The sequence below is a fragment of the Vidua chalybeata genome, chromosome 10, assembly GCF_026979565.1.
Source record: "Vidua chalybeata isolate OUT-0048 chromosome 10, bVidCha1 merged haplotype, whole genome shotgun sequence".
In the NCBI taxonomy this organism is placed as follows: Eukaryota; Metazoa; Chordata; class Aves; order Passeriformes; family Viduidae; genus Vidua; species Vidua chalybeata.
In genome coordinates this window covers 2,784,726-2,803,412 of record NC_071539.1, presented here as the reverse complement: position 1 = coordinate 2,803,412, position 18,687 = coordinate 2,784,726, and the positions used below count along the sequence as shown (strand labels likewise).

The following is an 18,687-nucleotide window of genomic DNA, read 5'->3' as shown; positions in this document are numbered from 1 at the left end:
TTTCTGCAAGGTACAATAACTGCCCAAGCATCCACCTCTAAGTTTGGTCTCCCTCCTTTATTCTCATAATAAGAGGGGAAAGGAGCATTTCAGTGATGACAGCTGAGGCTGGCAAGAGGCAGCCAAAGGGCACCTGCCAGCTCCCACCCTGCTGACAGCATCCCCACAGCTCCAGCATGGGCTTTGGCAAGGAGATAGCTCGCTTGCCAATAATCATAATTATCATTAATAACCGAGTGACGTCCTAATCTTGGTTACATCAGCCGTACCCTTCCCCGGAGCTGCTGCCAGTCACACTCACACCGAGGGCCGGGAGCTGCTGTGGCTGGAGGGAGATGCAGGGGATGGCCCGAGGTGACTTCTGGCTGAGGGGACAAGGGGACATGGCCTGGACAAACCCTGGGAGAGCCGCCTCTCTGTGTGGATTTGAGTCTCCTCAGCTCTCTGCGAAACTGCGGGGGCATAAAGGATGGAAAGGGAGGTGCGGGGCCGTCCCCTCCCTCCTCCTCCTCCTCCCCCGGCGCATCCCGCGGGGCTGTCCCGTGTCACAGCCGGGCAGGGGGCACAGGGGTGTCCGTGTGTCCCGGGGCGGGGCCTGCCTGCGGGGGAACGCGGCGGGATGTCCGTCCGTCCATCCCCGCAGCGCTCCCTGGTCCGCATTCCAGGGCCATCCCTGCCCTCTGCCAGCCCCTCTGCACAACCCGACGGCCGGAGCCCTGGCAAGGAAAACGAGCGATATTCGGGGGCATTTGGGAAAGTTGCAAGGTCAAGGCTCCCTCCCCCCGCGCACCCCGACCCTGCTCCACGGGCGGCATCCATGGGGAAGGGGGGCTGCCCCCCAAACCCAGCGGGGTTTGCTCCTTTAGGTCGCTTTCCTGAGTTGCTGCCAAACCCGCCGTGCGAGCTTGTTGCAAGAACAAACTGTTGTGATTGCCCCTTTGGCCCTTTTTCCCCGCCTCCCCCCCGTTCCGAACGGGGGGTGTCAGTGCACGGAGCCTGCCGTACCCCATGTCGCTCCCGCGTCAGAAAATGAATGATGCAGCAATTTAATTAGGAGGGAGCGGTGCGTCCATATTGCACCGGTGGAGGAGAGCTCGGCAGCCGGGGGAAGATGGTGCGTGTCCGCGGGCGCGGAGGCTGCGCCCCTGCCCGCGCAGAGCGGCCCCGGGGCGGCGGGACCCCGCGGAGCCCCCGGCACCTCCCGCCCGCACCCGCGGCTCTGCCCCTGAACTTTTCGCTCCCGAGCCGCGGTTCCAGTTAAGTCTCTGCCGGCCGAGCCACCGCGGGGTGCGGGAGGGGGATCCGCGTTCCGCGCGGAGCGGGGGGTGCGGGATGCCCCGGGAGTTACGCGGAGATCCGCGCAGATGCGTGCGCGGGGCCGGGCGGGCGCGGTGTGCGCGCAGGGATGCGCAGGGGTGTGCGCGGGTGCGGACAGCGGGGATGCGGAAGCAGCGCGGGGCTCCCCTCCTGCCCTGCCCGCAGCCCTTCCCTCCCGGCTGGCCCAGAGCCCGCAGCCCCCCGAGCCCCCCTGCGCATCTCACCCACCAACTTTCACCCGCTGCGCCCCACTCCGCGGATCCTCCGCGCCCCGCGCAGCCCCGTTACCTGCGGCGGCTCCCGGGGCGGGCGGGCACCGCGGGCGCGGCCCCTCCGCCTCCGCGCACACGCCGGGAGGATGCGGGAGGTGCCGGGTGTCTCCCCGAGGTGTTTGGCTCTGCGGGAAGCTGCGGGATCCCGGCGAGGCTCGGGGCGGGAGCGGCCCCGGGACGGGCGGGCAGCGCGGAGCGGAGGAGGCGGTGGATGCGGGGGCAGCGGGGCGGCCGGAGCGGGACCTCCGGGCTGCTCCCCGCCGCAGCCCTCGGCTGGCACTCGCAGTCAGAGCAGCTTTGATTTTCTCCAGACTTGGGCTTTTTGTTCCGTTTTTTTCCCTCCTTTTTTTTTTTTTTTTTTTTTTTTTTTTTTTTGGAAAGGGGAGTGCGGGGTGGGTGCAAATTCTGCCCTATCCCGGCGTCTTTTTTTCCCCTCTCTGATTCTTCTCAGGTTTTTTCCTCCCCCATCTCTGCCCGTTTCCCACTTCCCTTCCTCTCCGCCAACCAGCCCCTTTAAAAAAAAAAGAAGGAGAAAAAAAAAGGATAGGAGAAAAAAAAAAGGCAAGGGAAAAAAAAAACTGTGTAGTCAGGGCTTCCCAAATGCGCGCCCCCGACCTGGAGCCGAGCGCGCCCCCTCCGTTTGTTCCCCTTCTTGAAGCTGATTTTCATGACGTGGAGGAGCCTGATCCAGGGCAGGAGCGGCAGCGCACACACACACACAGACACACACACACACGCACACACGCACACGCACACACACTCACACACACGCGCACGGCCCCGCAGCGCCCCGCACCCCGCGCACACCCGCGCACGCAGCGCACCCGCGCTCCGCCGCCGCGCCCCGGCGCCCGCTCCGCGCTGCCGCTGCTGCCCGGAGAAGGCGGCGGCGGCGCTGGAGCCTGCAGCAGCCCCTCTCCTCCCTCCTCCATTGAGTGTGCCAAACAGCAGCTCTGCATCCTAAAAAGGATCATTGAGGGGCTCATTGCATTCCCAGCACGTTTCAGGCTTGCTTCTTTTTTTTTTTTTTTTTTCCCTCTCTCCTTTTTTTTTTTTTCCTCTTTTTTTTTTCCTTTTGCCTCAGCTTCAGCAGGAGTAGAGAGAGAGGGAGAGAGAGCCACAGAGAGGGAGAGGCAGAGACAAACCAGCAATCTTTAAACTCGAGCTTTCTTTTTTTTTCCCCCCTTCCTTTCTTTTGCCTTTTTCTTTTTTTTTTTTTTTTTTTCTTTTTTTTTTTGGTAACGATGTGCTAAAATCTCTCCTGCAAACCGGTAAGTACAACCTTTCTGGATCCTTTTGTTTCCGCCTAGGGTCAAAGACACCCCCCTCTTCCAAAAAGAAGATATAATAATCCTCTTTATTTATTTTTTTATTTTTATTACAGCCCTTGCAGAAGAGAAAGAACTTAAGTGGCTAATATTTTGCAAAGGAGACAGAGAGATTGATAATGCAATATAGCTGTCGTCTCTCTCCCTTCTCCCCAATTAGATGCTGGTTTTAATTGCAGAGGGTATTTCTCTTTTCGTGCTTTCAACCATCTCCTCTTTCCCACAGGGGAGGGTTTCATTTGCAAGTTGATCCTAAGGATTTCTGTTCCTCTGGCATTTCTCTCCCCTAAATGCATCTTTCTGCTCTTAAGTTTACGGATGGGGGGCAATTTTTTCTAGTCCTTACACGAGGAAGGACCTTTTTATTGGGAGATTGAGACTAAAAGCAATGATCGCTCCGAATCATTCTAATGGGCATTTCAGGGATTCAAGGAAGGCTGCATCACCACTGCTATTATTCCCATCCTTAGCGTTTCCCTGTGCCCATACATTTGAAATATCTGGTGAAAGGAAGGGTGAAACCATATGTTGAAGGAGCTGCATCTCATTAGGGCAGTATTATTTTCATCTGATTGGAGAAGAATGGTGTCTTCATTCGGAATCGTGTATAGTAGGATAGAGAATTTATCGGCTGGTAAGTGTCAAGGTATTTTTTTTTATTCCACTTTCAGCTTTTAAACCGGGTCTCCTGCTTGGTCCTGGGGGCACAAAATGCCCTAATCCAAGGCAGGCTGAGCGTTTCAATCCTAGGTGCCTCTTCAGCTGTCACTTCCCTTTAGATCTGCTGATCGCATGGGCATGTGCTTTAGAAAGATTAATCATCTCTAAATGCTTTAATCAGCTAAAATGACTAATATGTGGTGTGTATTTATCTGATAATATACCAGTTGCATTAATTCACCGGCGCATTTGCGAGGGGAAGATTTCCTTCCCAATCAGGGTCGTTAACCATTTACTCCAGTGAAGATACTGTGGGGATTTCTGAGGGGAACCGTTCTGCCGGGGACATCAGCAAAGCTCGCACATTCCCTGGAACTCGCGTGTGGAATCTATCGAGCCGGGAGGGAGGGAGATCTGAGGGTGGAGGTTCAATAACTTTGGGGAGTTTGCATGGATGAAGGATGTGGTGCGACACTGGAGAAATGTGCCCACACTCGGTGTGTTTCCCCCCCCCCCCCCCCGGAGTCGAGGCGGGCTGTGATGGCTCCTGGGCTAAAATTGCACCCGGGGATGAGATCCGGGCAGTTCCGAAGCCTGGGAAGCGTGGAGAGACGCAACACGTTCGGTGTGCTCGTGGTGCCGTGTGGGGCTGCATGTGCTGTCCTCTTTATAGGTGGCATTTACCACGGGGAGGGGAGCAAGGCAGGCTGCTATCGCGTGATGGAGCCCTCTAACATCTCTCAAGTATAAATCAGGGCAAGGCTCGCCCAGCCGACACCCCTGGAGTTGGTTGGGAACGTCTGCCCAACAACTGCTGAACTTTCCAGGAGCCCGACATGAGTCCAGCAGGTAGGGGCTTAGGAAAAGGAGAGGGGCAGGGCAGAAATGCTGAAATCTGTGTTTCTCTTCCCGTTGCAGTTTGGTAAACATCAACAAATGATGAAACCTTCCACGGCAGAGACGCTCCATAAAGGAAGGATGTTGTGGATAATTCTTCTAAGCACAATTGCTCTAGCATGGACTACACCTATTCCCTTGATAGAGGACTCGGAGGAACTGGATGAGCCTTGCTTTGATCCATGTTACTGTGAAGTGAAGGAAAGCCTTTTCCATATACATTGTGACAACAAGGGATTTATAAATATTAGTCAGATAACAGAGTCGTGGTCGAGACCTTTTAAACTTTATCTGCAGAGGAATTCCATGAGGAAATTGTACACCAACAGTTTTCTTCACTTGAACAATGCTGTATCTATTAACCTTGGGAACAATGCACTGCAGGACATTCAGACCGGGGCTTTTAACGGGCTCCGAGTTCTGAAGAGGTTGTATTTGCACGAAAACAAATTGGACATTTTCAGGAACGACACTTTCCTGGGTTTGGAAAGTCTGGAATATCTGCAGGCAGATTACAATGTCATTAAACGGATTGAAAGCGGGGCATTTCGAAACCTAAGTAAATTGAGGGTCCTTATCCTAAATGACAATCTTATCCCCATGCTTCCCACCAATTTATTTAAGTCTGTGTCCTTAACCCACTTGGACTTGCGGGGGAACCGCCTCAAAGTCCTTTCGTACCGCGGGATGTTGGACCACATTGGCAGGAGCCTGATGGAGATCCAGCTGGAGGAGAACCCGTGGAACTGTACGTGCGAGATTGTGCAGCTCAAGAGTTGGCTGGAGCGCATCCCCTACACCGCTCTGGTGGGGGACATCACCTGCGAGACCCCCTTCCACTTCCACGGGAAGGACCTGCGGGAAATCAAGAGAAGTAAGCTCTGCCCCATGCTGTCCGACTCCGAGGTGGAAGCCAGCCTGGGCATCCCTCAGCTGTCCTCCAGCAAGGAGAACGCGTGGCCTACGAAGCCTTCCTCCATGCTGTCCTCCTTCCATTTCACCGCTTCCTCTGTTGAGTACAAAACGTCCAACAAGCAGCCCAAGCCCACCAAGCAGCCCAGGGCGCCCCGGCCTCCCCCGACCCCCCGTGGCCTGTACCCCGGGCCCAACCAACCGCCCGTGGCTGCCTACCAGACCCGGCCCCCCATCCCCATCATCTGCCCCACCGGCTGCTCTTGCAGTTTGCACATCAACGACCTGGGCCTGACGGTCAACTGCAAGGAGCGGGGATTCCACAACATCTCCGAGCTCCTGCCCAGGCCCTTGAACGCCAAAAAGCTGTACCTGAGCGGGAATTTGATCCAGAAAATCTACCGCTCCGATTTCTGGAATTTTTCCTCCTTGGATCTCTTACACCTGGGGAACAACCGGATCTCCTACGTGCAGGACGGGGCGTTCATCAACCTGCCGAACCTCAAGAGCCTGTACCTGAACGGGAACGACATCGAGCGGCTCACCCCGGGCATGTTCCGGGGCCTGCAGAGTTTGCATTACCTGTACTTCGAGTACAACCTGATCAGGGAAATCCAGCCGGCGGCCTTCAGCCTCATGCCCAACCTGAAGCTCCTCTTCCTCAACGACAACCTGCTCCGCACGCTGCCCACCGACGCCTTCGCCGGCACCTCCCTGGCGCGCCTCAACCTGCGCAACAACCACTTCCTGGCGCTGCCGGTGGCCGGGGTGCTGGAGCACCTGCACGCCATCGTGCAGATCGACCTGAAGCTCAACCCCTGGGACTGCACCTGCGAGCTGGTGCCGCTGAAGCAGTGGCTGGAGGCGCTCAGCTCCGTCAGCGTGGTGGGCGAGGTGCTGTGCGCCAGCCCCGAGCCGCTGGCCCGCCGCGACCTGCGCTCGCTGGAGCTGGCCGCGCTGTGCCCCGCCGCCCTGCGCCCCGCCGCCGCCGCCGCCTCGCCCCCCGCCGCCGCCCCGCCGCCGCCGGCCGCCACCGGCGCGGCCGCCTACGAGCTGCCCCCGGCCGCCGCGGCCGCGGCCGTGCCGCTCTCCGTGCTCATCCTCAGCCTCCTCGTCCTCTTCTTCTCCGCCGTGCTGGTGGCCGCCGGGCTCTTCGCCTTCGTGCTGCGCCGCCGCCGGCGGAAGCTGCCGTTCCGCGGCCCGCGGGCGGAGGCGGCGGACCTGGGCGCGGTGCCGCTGCGCTGCCCGCGGCTCTTCCCCGAGGGCGGCGGCGGCGGCGGCGGCGGGGGCGGCGGCGGGGGGGGCCCCGGGGAGCGGTCCCCGGAGAAGGCGCCCCCGGCGGGCCACGTCTACGACTACATCCCGCACCCGGTGACCCAGATGTGCAACAACCCCATCTACAAGCCGCGGGAGGAGGAAGAGGCGGCGGGCGGCGGCGGCGGCGAGGCGGCCGAGCTGCTGCGGGGCGGCGGCGAGCGCGGCTTCGCCCACCCCGCCGCCCCCGCCGCCGCGCCGGAGCCGGGCAGCAGCTACCGCACCTTGCTGGAGAAGGAGCAGGAGTGGAGCCTGGCCGTGTCCAGCTCGCAGCTCAACACCATCGTGGCCGTGCACCCCCAGCACCCCGCGGGCGGAGGGCTGGCGGCGGGCGCGCTCGGGGCGGCGGCGGCGGCGGCGGGGGGAGCCCCGCGGGACCGCGACCGCCCGCCGCCCTGCGCCGTGGGGTTCGTGGACTGCCTGTACGGCACCGTGCCCAAGCTGAAGGAACTGCACGTCCACCCCCCCGGCATGCAATACCCGGACCTGCAGCAGGACGCCAGGCTGAAGGAGACGCTGCTCTTCGCGGCCGGCAAGGGCTTCCCGGACCACCAAACCCCCACAAGCGAATACCTCGAGTTAAGGGCCAAACTCCAAACCAAGCCGGATTACCTCGAAGTCCTGGAGAAGACCACGTACCGGTTCTGACCGCCGCCCCGCCGCCCGCCCGGCCCCGCCGCCCGCGAGCCGAGGATACAGCTGTGCGCTCTGCCCCGCCAGATGTGCGCGCTGCGGGGCAGGGCCCTTCTCAGATCAGTAATCGACGAAGTGCCTTCGCAGACTTTTGCCAGCAGATGTTAATCAATCATTATTTTTTTATACTGAAACTGAGACTTTGACTGTGCCATGTCTAAAGGTATATTATTATTATATTATTATTATTATTATTATCGGGGATCTTTGTACTGATCCTGATTAAGTAAATTCTATGTGTGTCTATTTCTCTCTTTTTTTCTTTTCCCTTTTCTTTTATTTTCTTTATTCTTGTTGTTTGTTTTGTTCGTTGGCACTTTTCTTTTTCCTTTTTTCTTTTTTTCCGTTGGCAGTAAACTTCCTTGATATTTTCCCTTGGAGGGGAGGGGGAGGGAAGATGGCATTTTCTGGCCTGCTTTCTTCTTGCCCATCATGGCACAGATTCTGTACATTTATTTAAAAGAGAAAAAAAAGAATAATGCAAAGAAGCAAACGAGCGCAGTTTGCTGCATGCCTGGAAACTGCAAGAGGGAAGGGAGGGGAGGGTCTTGCTCGAATGTCTCACTCTTGTCTCCCTCCCTCCCTCGCACGCACACTCCTCACCCTCACCCTCCGCGCACCCCTCGCCAGCCCAGCCCCTCCAGGGGGGCTCGGGGGCCGCGGGGGGAATCCCGGGGGCAGTCCCGGGGGCTGGGGGAGGCCACCCGGAGCCGAGCAGCCCAAAGGATGTCACCACGTGGCGCACACACCTAGGGGATGCTCAGTGACACTTCATCATGACGCCATGGTTTTTTGGAGGACATCCGCACTTTCCTAATAAAAGCGACATGCAAATATGCAGAGGGAAAAAAAAAAAAAAAGGAAAAAAAAAAACCAAAAGCTAATGGGCACCTCTCACTAACAGCTTTGTAGGAAGCACTTTTAATGTTTTCTCTCATCCACCCATACACGCACACATGCACACACACACACAAAGGTACAACGATGTGCATATATTTATTCTGTAATTTCAAGTGAATATAAATTGTAAAGGTAATGTTAAATCATTGTACAGTGATGCGTCTGGTATAGCTTTCCTAATAAAACGTTTTGAAAAAAATTGCATATATATATATATATATATATACACCCCCAAATATATATATATATATAGGAATACAAAGCTTGAACCTGAAACTTCAGCTTCCTCCACAGAGATTTCCTTCCTCCCCCATAACCTTGAACGCTATTTTATTAATAACAGTTCAATGCACTGTGATGTTAACAGAGGAAAAACCCTGTACAGCGTCTCTTGCCAAGATACCACCCGAGACTGTCACAAATCCGATTTGCGATCTGTATCCCTGCCGCACTGTCCTGACAGTTAAAAATATCGGGAAAATTGGGAGCGCATCCCTCCGGAGCGCTGGTTCCCGGCCTGCTGGAGGCACCGGGAGGCATCGCAGGGATGTTGCCGGTGCTGGCAGCGGGGTGAGCACTTAGAGAGCTCCCACCCTCCCGGAGCGGGGATTTAAACCGCATTTCCAGTTTGGAATGGGGGATGCGATCTGGGAAAGCAAAGCCGCCCTTCTCCCCCTCCCGCTGCAACGGGAGGGAGACCAAAGACCATGGGATTTCCCTGCCCGGGCGGGTCCCGGTTGGTATCTTGTCCGCGTTGGTGTCTTGTCCCCGGCGCTGTGCCCCTGTCCCGGCGCTGTCCCCCTGTCCCGGCGCTGTCGCCCTGTCCCCGAGGTGTCCCCCTGTCCCGGCGCTGTCCCCCTGTCTCGACGTTGTCCCCCTGTCCCGGCGCTGTCCCTCTGTCCCCGCGCTGTCCCCGCCGCTCTTGTGTCCCCGCGGGTCCCGGGCCGGGCGCGGAGCGCGGCCCCTCGCGGCCGCCAGGTGGCGCCACAGCCCCAGCGCTGAGGCGGCAGCGGGGCCGGAGCGCCGGGGCTCGAGCCCGGGATTGACCCCGGGATTGATCCCGGACCCGATCCTGGATTCCATCCCGGACCCGATCCCGGCCTGGAGCCGCTCCCTGTCCCCGTCCGCCCCGCCGAATGTACCCGCGGGCGCCTTATCCCGGGGCGGGCGGGGCCGCCAAGGGCAGCGCCCAGAGCCGGGCGCCCGCGTGGCCCGGGCGCTGCCCTGAGGGCCTTCAGAGAGAGGGGCTTGTGCACAAATACCCAACGTGTCCGTCAGCATCATTTGTCTGAACAGCCGTCAGGGTGGTTTCTCCAGGCGAATTGAGGTTATTCCCCCAAAGGTGCTGCTGGGAGCGCTCCTGCCGCTGTCCCGAGGGGACCGGGCTCTGTCACCTCCTGGCAAAGTGTCACATTGCCAAGGTCACCCTCCCCACCACCTGCCCTCTTTCCTTTTCGCACAATGTGTTTTAACAGAGATAAACCCAGAAATACTTGTTCTCCCCACAATGTCGCTATTTGCAGCTCCGGGCAGGGTGCTCATGGTGAGCTTTTTCTCTCGGAGTGTCGTTTCCCCAGCCTTGGTAGCAGCCGTGTGTGTCTGGAGATGGACCTCTGTAAATCTGGCATCACCCTCCATGCCATCAGTAAAAATATTACACATTGCAATTTCCTCTGTTGAGTTGAGATTGTGTTTCCTCACTGCTGCCTTCAGCTCTGACCCGTTGGGGTTTGCTCATTTGTTTGTTTCGTTGAGTTTTTAATAGATAGTGGAAGAGCATGCACGTGCTAAGAGTATTAAACATGCGAGTGCAAAGGCCAGATCATTCTTATCATAATTGTAATAATTACATTGATAAGCCTACATGCAAGTGATGCGTGGAGCTGTATAAATCAGGTTAAAGTACAACCCCCAGTGAGAGTGGTGCTGTATACATTTGGCAATGTCCTCAAAGCCCCAAGTGTTCATACTTGTATCCAAATAGAGTAAAGCCGGTTGCAAATAATGTTTATATTTTAATTAAACTGCAGAAAGGCAAGAGAATTTCATCCTTATTATAGGCAGTAATCTCGCCAGTGGACGGTGAGGAGATCTATTTATTCAGTGGAAATAAATTTGTTCTATGAGAATGGAATTTTGTATTAAAAGAGATAATTTTTGGCTTATGTTGAGTTTTTTTTTTTTTTTTTTTTCCCTTGTGTAGGAAACTTCCTTTCCCTTGTGAACTGAGATGATTTGGGGATGATTTGCTCTGGAAGTGTTGACGATGTCCAAGTGTGATGTCTAAAGGGTGTTTTGATTACTTTTATTTTGCTTTTTCATTGTGTTGAGCTGAGGCTGAGTGGGTAGCAACATTCCTTTCCCACTGGAGGGAAAAAAGGTGGATCCATCCTCTCTGACCTGCACTGGGTGACACTTTGCATGCTCCAACCCAGGTTCCCCCTAATTAATAGGGAGTATTAGTGATAATTCTGTCTTTATCAGCAGTAGCATTGGTAGCATTAATGCGACTGGGAAAGAATCAAATAAAGTCAAATGATCTGCAGTTGCATTAGAGCTGTTTGATGGGATGCTATGTGAAATAAATATTTTTTTTTTAGCTGATTTCATGGTTGTACAAGTACCTGGTGTCAGCCTGAGCAGCTCAGCCTGTGGTAGCAAAACCTTCAGCAAGTGTTTGGTTTATTCCCTCACTGACCATTGAAATTCTTCCTACAGGTGGAAAAGAACAGCAAGGCCAGGTAAGCCCCAGTCCCAGCCAACAACTGCACACAGGGAAATGGAAAGGATGATCCTGGTGCTCAATTATTGGTGCTTTTTGTATTTTCTGGATGTTGTCATTGATGTCACTATCACGTTGTACCCTAGGTTAAAAAATTTGTTTGGAAATGGCTTCATGGATCTCTTGAGTGTCTCAACAGTGATAGAAAGATGTCAAATGTTATGGTATGAGTGATAATCTGAATTTTGGAAAGCCTGTTGCCTACTGCTGTGATTAGAGTGTTATTGGAGAGTGAGAAGCTCATTTCTTAGGAGATTCAGTGAACATGAGTTAAGCTGTGGCAGCTCCAGATTTTGTCAGAGACCTTTCCAGACAAAGCCACCTTTGAGTGTGGCAGCACAGCTGATTTGGTTTTAAGCCAGAAATATGCGGGTTTGTCCAACTTGTGTTCTCTGTGAGAACTTTGAGAGCGCCAGGAGGGAAAGGTCTCTCCAAAATGTGAGGCTGTTCTTCTGAAGCACTTGGGTGTGCCAGCAGCACTTGGTGATCTCTGTGCTGCTTCCACTTGCTTCAAGTACCCACTGCACACGAAGAAGATGCGATGCTTCGGGTTGAGGTTTAACAGAAAAGTTCACGTGAAGAACAGCATGTAGAATTTGGCCCTAAGAGTGGGAGTTCATTGCTCAGGACATTACTTTACCACGGGTGTGACTCCTGGCAGCACTCCAGCCACTCCAGGGTGAACTTGTTCCAGGATTGCCATTCACCCAAAGGCACTTGATTTTACAACGTGGATTTATGGACACTGGGAAATCAGGCTGCTGTGTGCTGCATATTCCTATTTTATGAGTTTTTCCAAGGCTTGGTTTTCAATCTGTAGCTGAGGTTCTCGGTGAATTTATGTATGTATGTATTTGTGTGTACACAATTATGTATTTATGCTGTACACAGTACGACACAGGTTTTCTCCATGGAAGAAATGCAAATCGACCCAGGATGTAGCTCACAACAGCTCTTTGTACAAAAATTCCTATTTTTTAATTCTGACGTGAATGGAAATATTTTTTCCAGTTCTTGAAATATTTCTGTTTTGATTGGGCAGTGGAAGAATTGGAATGTGCTTGGAAAGAACCCTTGAGTGGGAATGAGTGGAGGCCCAATTCTGCTCCCTTGGAAGCCAGTGTTGAAACACCACATTATGCACAGTTTTAGTCAACAGACTTGAATGAAGAGCAAAATCCGATCTCAGAAAATTACAACATCTATTAAGTGGATTCAAGTATTTTGAGACAAGTACTCCATGGGACTGTTTCAGAATAAAATGAGTAAAGGTACAGAGAAAATGGGTTTGCCATCAATTCTGTAATCCTCTGATTGACCTCACTCACAAATTAACCAAACAATCTTTAAGGCTTTTGATTTGAAAGACAAATTTGTTTAGCTCTAATGTCATTGGTGACCAACTAGCCAAGATTACTAATGTAACAATTGCAAATTATTTGGAAATACTTTATTAGCATTATCTTTTTCTTTGAGAGCAAGAATATGAAGTTCCCTTCCAACCCAGGGCATTTGTGTTCCTGTGATTGACAGGCACTGACAACTGTGTTTCCTAGACCTCCTTTAAAATGTCTTTTCCTTGTTCCTTACAGTTTCCCAGTTGTAAAATTCTGTCATTATCTCATTTTTGTTCAGGTTGTTGGGGCAGTTTGGTGGATTTCTATGAAAGCATTGACTTTGCTCAGAGAGCGAAGCACAGAGTTCCCCAGGAGGCTGCTGGGGTGACACTTGTAGGTTATTTTTTGATCCCTGTGGATTTGGAAACACTTCCCTGTGGTGGCATTTTCTCTGGTAAATTGGTCAGTATTGTGGTGTTTCTCAGGATAGTGTCATGGATGGATCATTTTTGTGGGAAGATGAGAGGAAAAGGCTCAAAGAGCAGAGCTGTAGGAATGCTCTGTCCCACATTCATGCTGGGTGGTCTCTGTAGGGTGGGTGGTGCATCAATCCTGATATTTCTGAATGGTAAGGGTGTGGATCTGAAGTGTGGGGTTATTCTTAGGCATTATTTAGAGGTGTGGACATGCAGTACTCAGCTTTAGGGTGCCTTAAATAGAAGAACAGATACTAGCAGAGGGCAGAGCAAATATGAAATATTCATGGCCAAGTCCTATGTACTATGTCCTGAATCTTTAATGTCCATTTACTTTTCCTAACGTCTTTATTTTTCCACTAGATTTTTCTAAATCTCTCAAGAATATCCTATGCATTCTGTGAATCCTGAAGAGGTTTTTCAGGATGGCCAAGGACTGACTCTCTCTGTACTGGGAATTCCAACAAATGCCACTGCCTGTGGAGGAATATCCTGCCCATGGCATGTGGCACAGCAATTTGGCTTGTCCTTGGAGCATGGTGCCAGGGAGGGAGGCTCTCTGCAGTGATCAGATTTTGCAGTAGGGCTTGAATGATTCCAAGCAGGAATTCCTGAATTGTGATAAATCACTTTTGGAATGGGAAAGACTTCATTTGCGCTGCTGCTTCTGGTGGCACTGCCATCCCTGCTGGTGGTGGTGACACCCAGCACCATTCCTGAGGAGGGACTCCTGTGACAGTTACTCTGAAAACCAACCAAACAACCAAAACCAAAAAAAGCTGAAGAAAAGATTGGGCCTTTTTGTCCTACAGGGACATTATCTGAAGTTAATGGCATTCCCCAAATGTTACAGTGGCATTAATATACTGTTTATGAGGGGTTTATGCATTTTTTTCTTGCTTTCCTTTGCTGTTCCAGAGACAGCAGGTGGATTATACCTTAAAGAACTACAGGAATGTATTTGTTGATCATTTTTTCAGGCTGTACTTGTTTAAAACTAAGTCAGTCCCAACAGTAACTATCCTAAACTGAGGTTTATAGAAGGATACATAAACCTTTGCTTTTGTACTTGGTCTCTAAATTATTTTATGTGTTTAAATATATATATAATGTCCATTATCTAAATAACCCTTGAACCAAATCTGTCTTTGAACTTTGGAGGCTTTGGCTTTGCAAATCAAAGCTAATTGATGTTTTGGATTGTGGTTTTTTTTGTTTGTTTGTTTGCTTTGGTTTTGGTTTGTTTTTTTTTTTTTTTTTTTTTTTTTTTTTTTGTTCTGTGATTGTTCAGTTTGATTTTATTACTGGTATGACCAGAGAGAGGGAAACATTGCAGTGTGAAAAGTCTCATAAGAGGACTTCAATTCTTGTGCTTCTTTTCTTTGGAGAGTGAAGGAGCTCTGCTCCAAAGAGCATAGGAATTGCTGCTCAGAGCTGAAATCTCTTCACTCTGCTGTGCCCTGGGAGGGCCCAGCACGGCCTGACTCAAAGGGAGATGCTGGAAATCCCCACTAGTGAGATTTCAGGGTTGGATGGGACCAGCCAAGCTGCTCCACCTGACAAATCCAGTCCTTGGGCTCTTGCACCACTGGAGGCACCGGCCCGACGTGTGCTGGGAGCACTGAGAAAATTCACATTGTGTTGCTTTGGTGAAAAATGAGCATTACAAAAATTAGGCATTGGTAATGGGTGCTGGTCAGTTAAGTTTGTCTGTCTTTTTTAGGGAGCACATCCGGGTTTCTCTGGTGCTGTTAAAATGCCCTGCAAGGACAGGACCAATCAGTTGTCCCCAAAGCACTGCTGGAATAAATCTGTAGCTAAATGCATTCTTCTTAATCAGAGAGACATTTCCTGTGGCATCACTTCTGTTATGTTTTCTTGCAGTGACCCAAAAACCTGGCTGCTTTGGAAAGTGGATAGTATTGGCAAGCAAAGAAATATGGCAAGTAAAAAGTCTTTTTTAGATCCAGTTGATGTCAGTGTTTTCTTCAAAAAAAGGGCAAGTCACAGCCCTGAGGGGTCCTGAGGAGGAGTCAAGGCACCGATTAAGGCAGAGAGTAATTGTTCAGTCCGTGCTTAATTGTCCCCTTCAGTTTTAAACCAGTGAAAAATTGTGGATGGATCCAGTTTTTGTAGATAAATATATATATGCATTCCTCCTGTGAGCAGTGGGGGGCTGTGACACTGCAGCCAGGGAGGCTGATGGAAGGAATGGCAATGGTTAAGCTGGGACAAGTGGGAATTTTGGCAAGGCTGACAGTGAGAATGGCACCTGAAAGTCAAGTGCCTCTCGCTGGCTTTGAGACAACCAATAACTACATGAAATTCTTGTTGCACACCCTTGTTTTAGAGCAGGTAACAAATAGCTCCCAGACCCTATTTTTCCTGCCTTTAGCCCAAGCTCTCACCAGCCCGCAGGTCGCTGGCTTTCCCAGAATTGCTTTTACCTGCCTGCATGCACAGATCCTCCTTGGGCTGAGGACACACCCTGACCCCTGTGTTTGTGCCTGGAGCGGAGACCAACTGAAAACACAGTTCTCTCTGTTGGGTTTTTCTGTAGAGTGGTGTATTGCACCTCGAGGCTTCCCTCTGCCCCGCCTGGAGTGCCCTCAGCTTGCTGGCAGCCTCGCCAGGTTGGCCGTGGTGGTGCCACAGGCCTTTGCCAGCCCCTCCGAGCCAACCAGAGTCTGAGCACAAAGCCCTGATAAGAAGGATCTCTAACAGGTACGCATCAGGGAGAAGGAGGAGACGTTCCTAAAATTAGTTGCTGTCAGCCCCAAGCAGGAGCGAGTGCCTCGTGTGTCACGGAAACGCTGAGTATGTGCTGTGTATACTGTGTGTATATCTAAGTATGTACCTATAATTACACTATTGAAGTGTAAAATTCAATCTTTTGCCAACTTCTGGGAGATTCAGGAATGTGGCTTGCTTTGGACTGTAATTAAAATATGGGCATTTTGGTTAAAAATAGCTCCTTTCCGACCTACATTCCCGATGTAGGTCAGTGGAGGCACTGCTCAGACATATTAGCATTTTGGACACTTAATCTTAGCAGCATATTGCATCTCCTAGAATAGGTTAGGAGAGGCAAGGCAGGAGGAACTGCTGCATCTCGAGTCACCCAGAGAGGTTGCCAAGTTTCTCAGGCACCAGAGAGGCAGAATAATGAGGATTATATTTAATTCGGGCTGGAGAGACAACCGTGGGGTGTTGAGCAGAGGCAGCTGGGATCATCTTGTCTCTGTGGGGGAGGGAGAATTTATAACTCTAGCTGGCTCCAAAGCAAGCTGTGTGTGCTTTGCGTGTGTATATATATTTATATATATGTACATACAAATCTGGATGTGTATATAACACCCTGTGTATATATGTATGTATGTATGTATATGCCTACAGTGTACAAAATGTGTATCTATAGAAATGTATACATTTATATGAATTTCTATTTCTCTATATAAATAGTCATGCAACTAGGGGAAATCACATTTCCACGGCGTGACCTTTTCTGTAACACTCCCCCAAAAAGAAGCTGCTTCCATTAATGTCATATTGGCACAAATGACTTAAATTTTCTTTTCTGCTTTGAAAGGAGCGGTGCTTAGTGGCTGAGCACAAGCCTGGAAGGTTTTTACTCTTCCAGAGGACTTCCAGTAAATCATGAGTTGCTCCAGAGCCGTTCCACATTTGTGAAATAAAGTGGTGGCCAAAATGTCTCAGGGCTGGTTTTATAGGCAAAGGAAAGGGGTTGTTGAGTGTGCACTGGAAACCTCTGCTATGTTCTCAGAACTCTGATGGTGAAATACCTGCACTGCTAATTACTCTGGTTGCTGTTAATTTCCCAGCAACTGGCTTGAACAGGGAAAAAAAAAAATTCCTGCTCTAAAGTAAGTTATCTGAAGTTTGATTATGTTGCCTCAGTGATGTATGGATTTCCATTTAGGGTCAGGATGTTGGGCTGTAAATCAAGAATCTGAGCTCAGTGAACATCTAGTTTGGGATGTGTCTTTTCTGTTCTAATTGATTTTAAATAATTTCAATTCATCATCAGAACAAGCTGTACCTTAATTCATGATAAGCTCAAAGAATTTCCCATTCATATCAGGGTGAATTTTGCACTTGACTTCGGTGGGGTTGAACGAGGTCAGAGCGTTTCATTCAGCACTGGCATAAAAAACAATCTTGTAGTTGTGCAACTATTAATTCAAATTGTAATTTTGTAATAAAAGCAGCCCAAAAATGATTTGCTAGTTATGTATTCTATGGTTATGGCACCTTTCTATGGATGTGTTGGAGTTGGTGTTGGTTTTGATTTTGTGTTGCTGATCCTTACTCTGAGTTTGGCCCTGAGCAGAGCCAGAAGTGGCTCAGCCCCGGGAATACCAGGCCATAAAACGCTGCATTTGAAAGGAAAAGCTGCAAAGTACTGATCCCTCAGCATTCCTTGTGCCCAGGAGTGCTGCCTGATTGCTGAATTGCCACATGCATTGTGCAAATATTCCAAGAGATGTAGGTCATGGGAGCGTGGATTTGTCACGGGGATTTTGGCTCCCTGTGGCAGAACCCTTGTCTGATCCTGCAGAGAAACCTCCTTGTGCCTCCACCCTGACCATTGCCAGGCTGTCCTGGTCCTTGGAGCAGGATGGAAATGTCCTGCTGCCCTTCTGCCATCGTTTGGAAGCTGGGATGTGATTAAGAAAGAAAAAAGGGAGAATGGATTATTCCTTCCTAAGCCCTGCACTTCCTTCAGGGAGAAGACAGACAAACATGAAATCATCGTGGAAATCAAAACAAACACCCAGAACATATGACATTGAGTGAAATGTTTCTCCTGAGCTTCTGGATTGTGCTTTGCCTTATTATTTCATCTGGGAGAAATCAGCACTTTATGGAAAAGTGCTTCCCAATCTCTTTTGCATAAATGTTACAGTGAAACTTCTGTGATGTATAGCTGCCTGTTCAAGAAAATGGGTCATTTCCATACAAATGTCATATTTCTATGCAGAAAATATGCTGAATTCATACCCCTATCTCCTAGTTAAAGCAATCCCTTTGCTAGTTTTGTGATTTCAGCATATTTGCCTGAAAATATTTGGAGACAAGCAGAAGAGGAGAAGAAAAAATTATTATTTTTTAATTAACTCATGCAGGCCTAATGTCAGACTAAGCACTTGAGTGCAGCGTCCCTGGGGCACATGCAGGAATATCATCCTCCAATGGCTAATTTCTTTTTTTTGAGCAGGGTGAACCACAAAGCTCAGAGAGCTGCTGCTTTGCTCAGAGTCTGGAGACTTGGGGAAAGAAGTTTTTGTGATGTCACTGTTAAAGAAGATGCCTGGATGTCCATGTCCTCAGGGGAGCAGCCGTTCACACAGCAACCCACAGGCTGAAGGCAGCAGGGGAGCGATGAGCTTTGCAAATCTCCTCGCACTCTGCAGCAATCTCCTCTTTGCAGGATGAATTTCATCTAAAATGAACCTGAGCACTGCTGCTCGAAAGAAACAACAAACCCACCCTGCCTCTGGAAGGTTGAATTTCCCATGCCACTTTATATTTGGGAAAGGAACAGTGGATTTTAGGATGGGAGTTACAAACCGAGTGGATGCTAGAGATGGACAGATGAAGAAATGCTGTGACCAAAGCCTGCAGTGCCTGGTGTAAATCCTCAGAGCCCCACTGCTCCTGGTGTAAATCCCCAGAGCCCACTGCTCCTGGTGTAAATCCTCAGAGCCCCACTGCTCCTGGTGTAAATCCTCTGAGCCCCACTGCTCCTGGTGTAAATCCTCTGAGCCCCACTGCTCC

The 18,687-nt window shown here is 51.0% G+C and overlaps 2 protein-coding genes across 6 annotated transcripts in view; one reads left to right on the top strand and one right to left on the bottom strand.

Moving 5' to 3' along the window:
• Positions 1-4,232, bottom strand: part of LOC128792973 (translation initiation factor IF-2-like) — a 34,950-nt gene extending 30,718 nt beyond the window's left edge. The window contains exons 1-2 of the mRNA XM_053951896.1: positions 3,888-4,232; positions 1,606-1,931 (exon numbers count right to left, since the gene is read on the bottom strand). Coding sequence (XP_053807871.1) covers positions 1,606-1,931; positions 3,888-4,232 — 671 coding nt within the window. The remainder of the gene's footprint in view (positions 1-1,605; positions 1,932-3,887) is intronic.
• Positions 1,093-17,128, top strand: SLITRK3 (SLIT and NTRK like family member 3). Of its 5 annotated transcripts, XR_008432572.1 has the most exons (3): positions 4,275-7,556; positions 11,012-11,034; positions 14,773-17,128. XR_008432572.1 is itself a non-coding variant. In XM_053951647.1 (2 exons), the coding sequence occupies exon 2, from the start codon at positions 4,514-4,516 to the stop codon at positions 7,346-7,348; it is 2,835 nt and encodes a 944-aa protein (XP_053807622.1). In that variant the 5' UTR covers positions 1,093-1,256; positions 4,496-4,513; the 3' UTR covers positions 7,349-10,458. The 5 variants fall into 5 exon arrangements, 3 of the variants coding, with proteins under 3 accessions (XP_053807622.1, XP_053807621.1, XP_053807620.1); XM_053951647.1 differs by lacking the exons at positions 11,012-11,034; positions 14,773-17,128 and adding an exon at positions 1,093-1,256 and having other exon boundaries at positions 4,496-10,458; XM_053951646.1 differs by lacking the exons at positions 11,012-11,034; positions 14,773-17,128 and adding an exon at positions 2,672-2,860 and having other exon boundaries at positions 4,496-10,458.
• The last annotated feature ends 1,559 nt before the right edge of the window (positions 17,129-18,687 follow it).

Bases quoted from the DNA above. Each gene is read 5' to 3' on its own strand.
- SLITRK3 (XM_053951647.1), top strand. From the start codon at position 4,514: ATGATGAAACCTTCCACGGCAGAGACGCTCCATAAAGGAAGGATGTTG.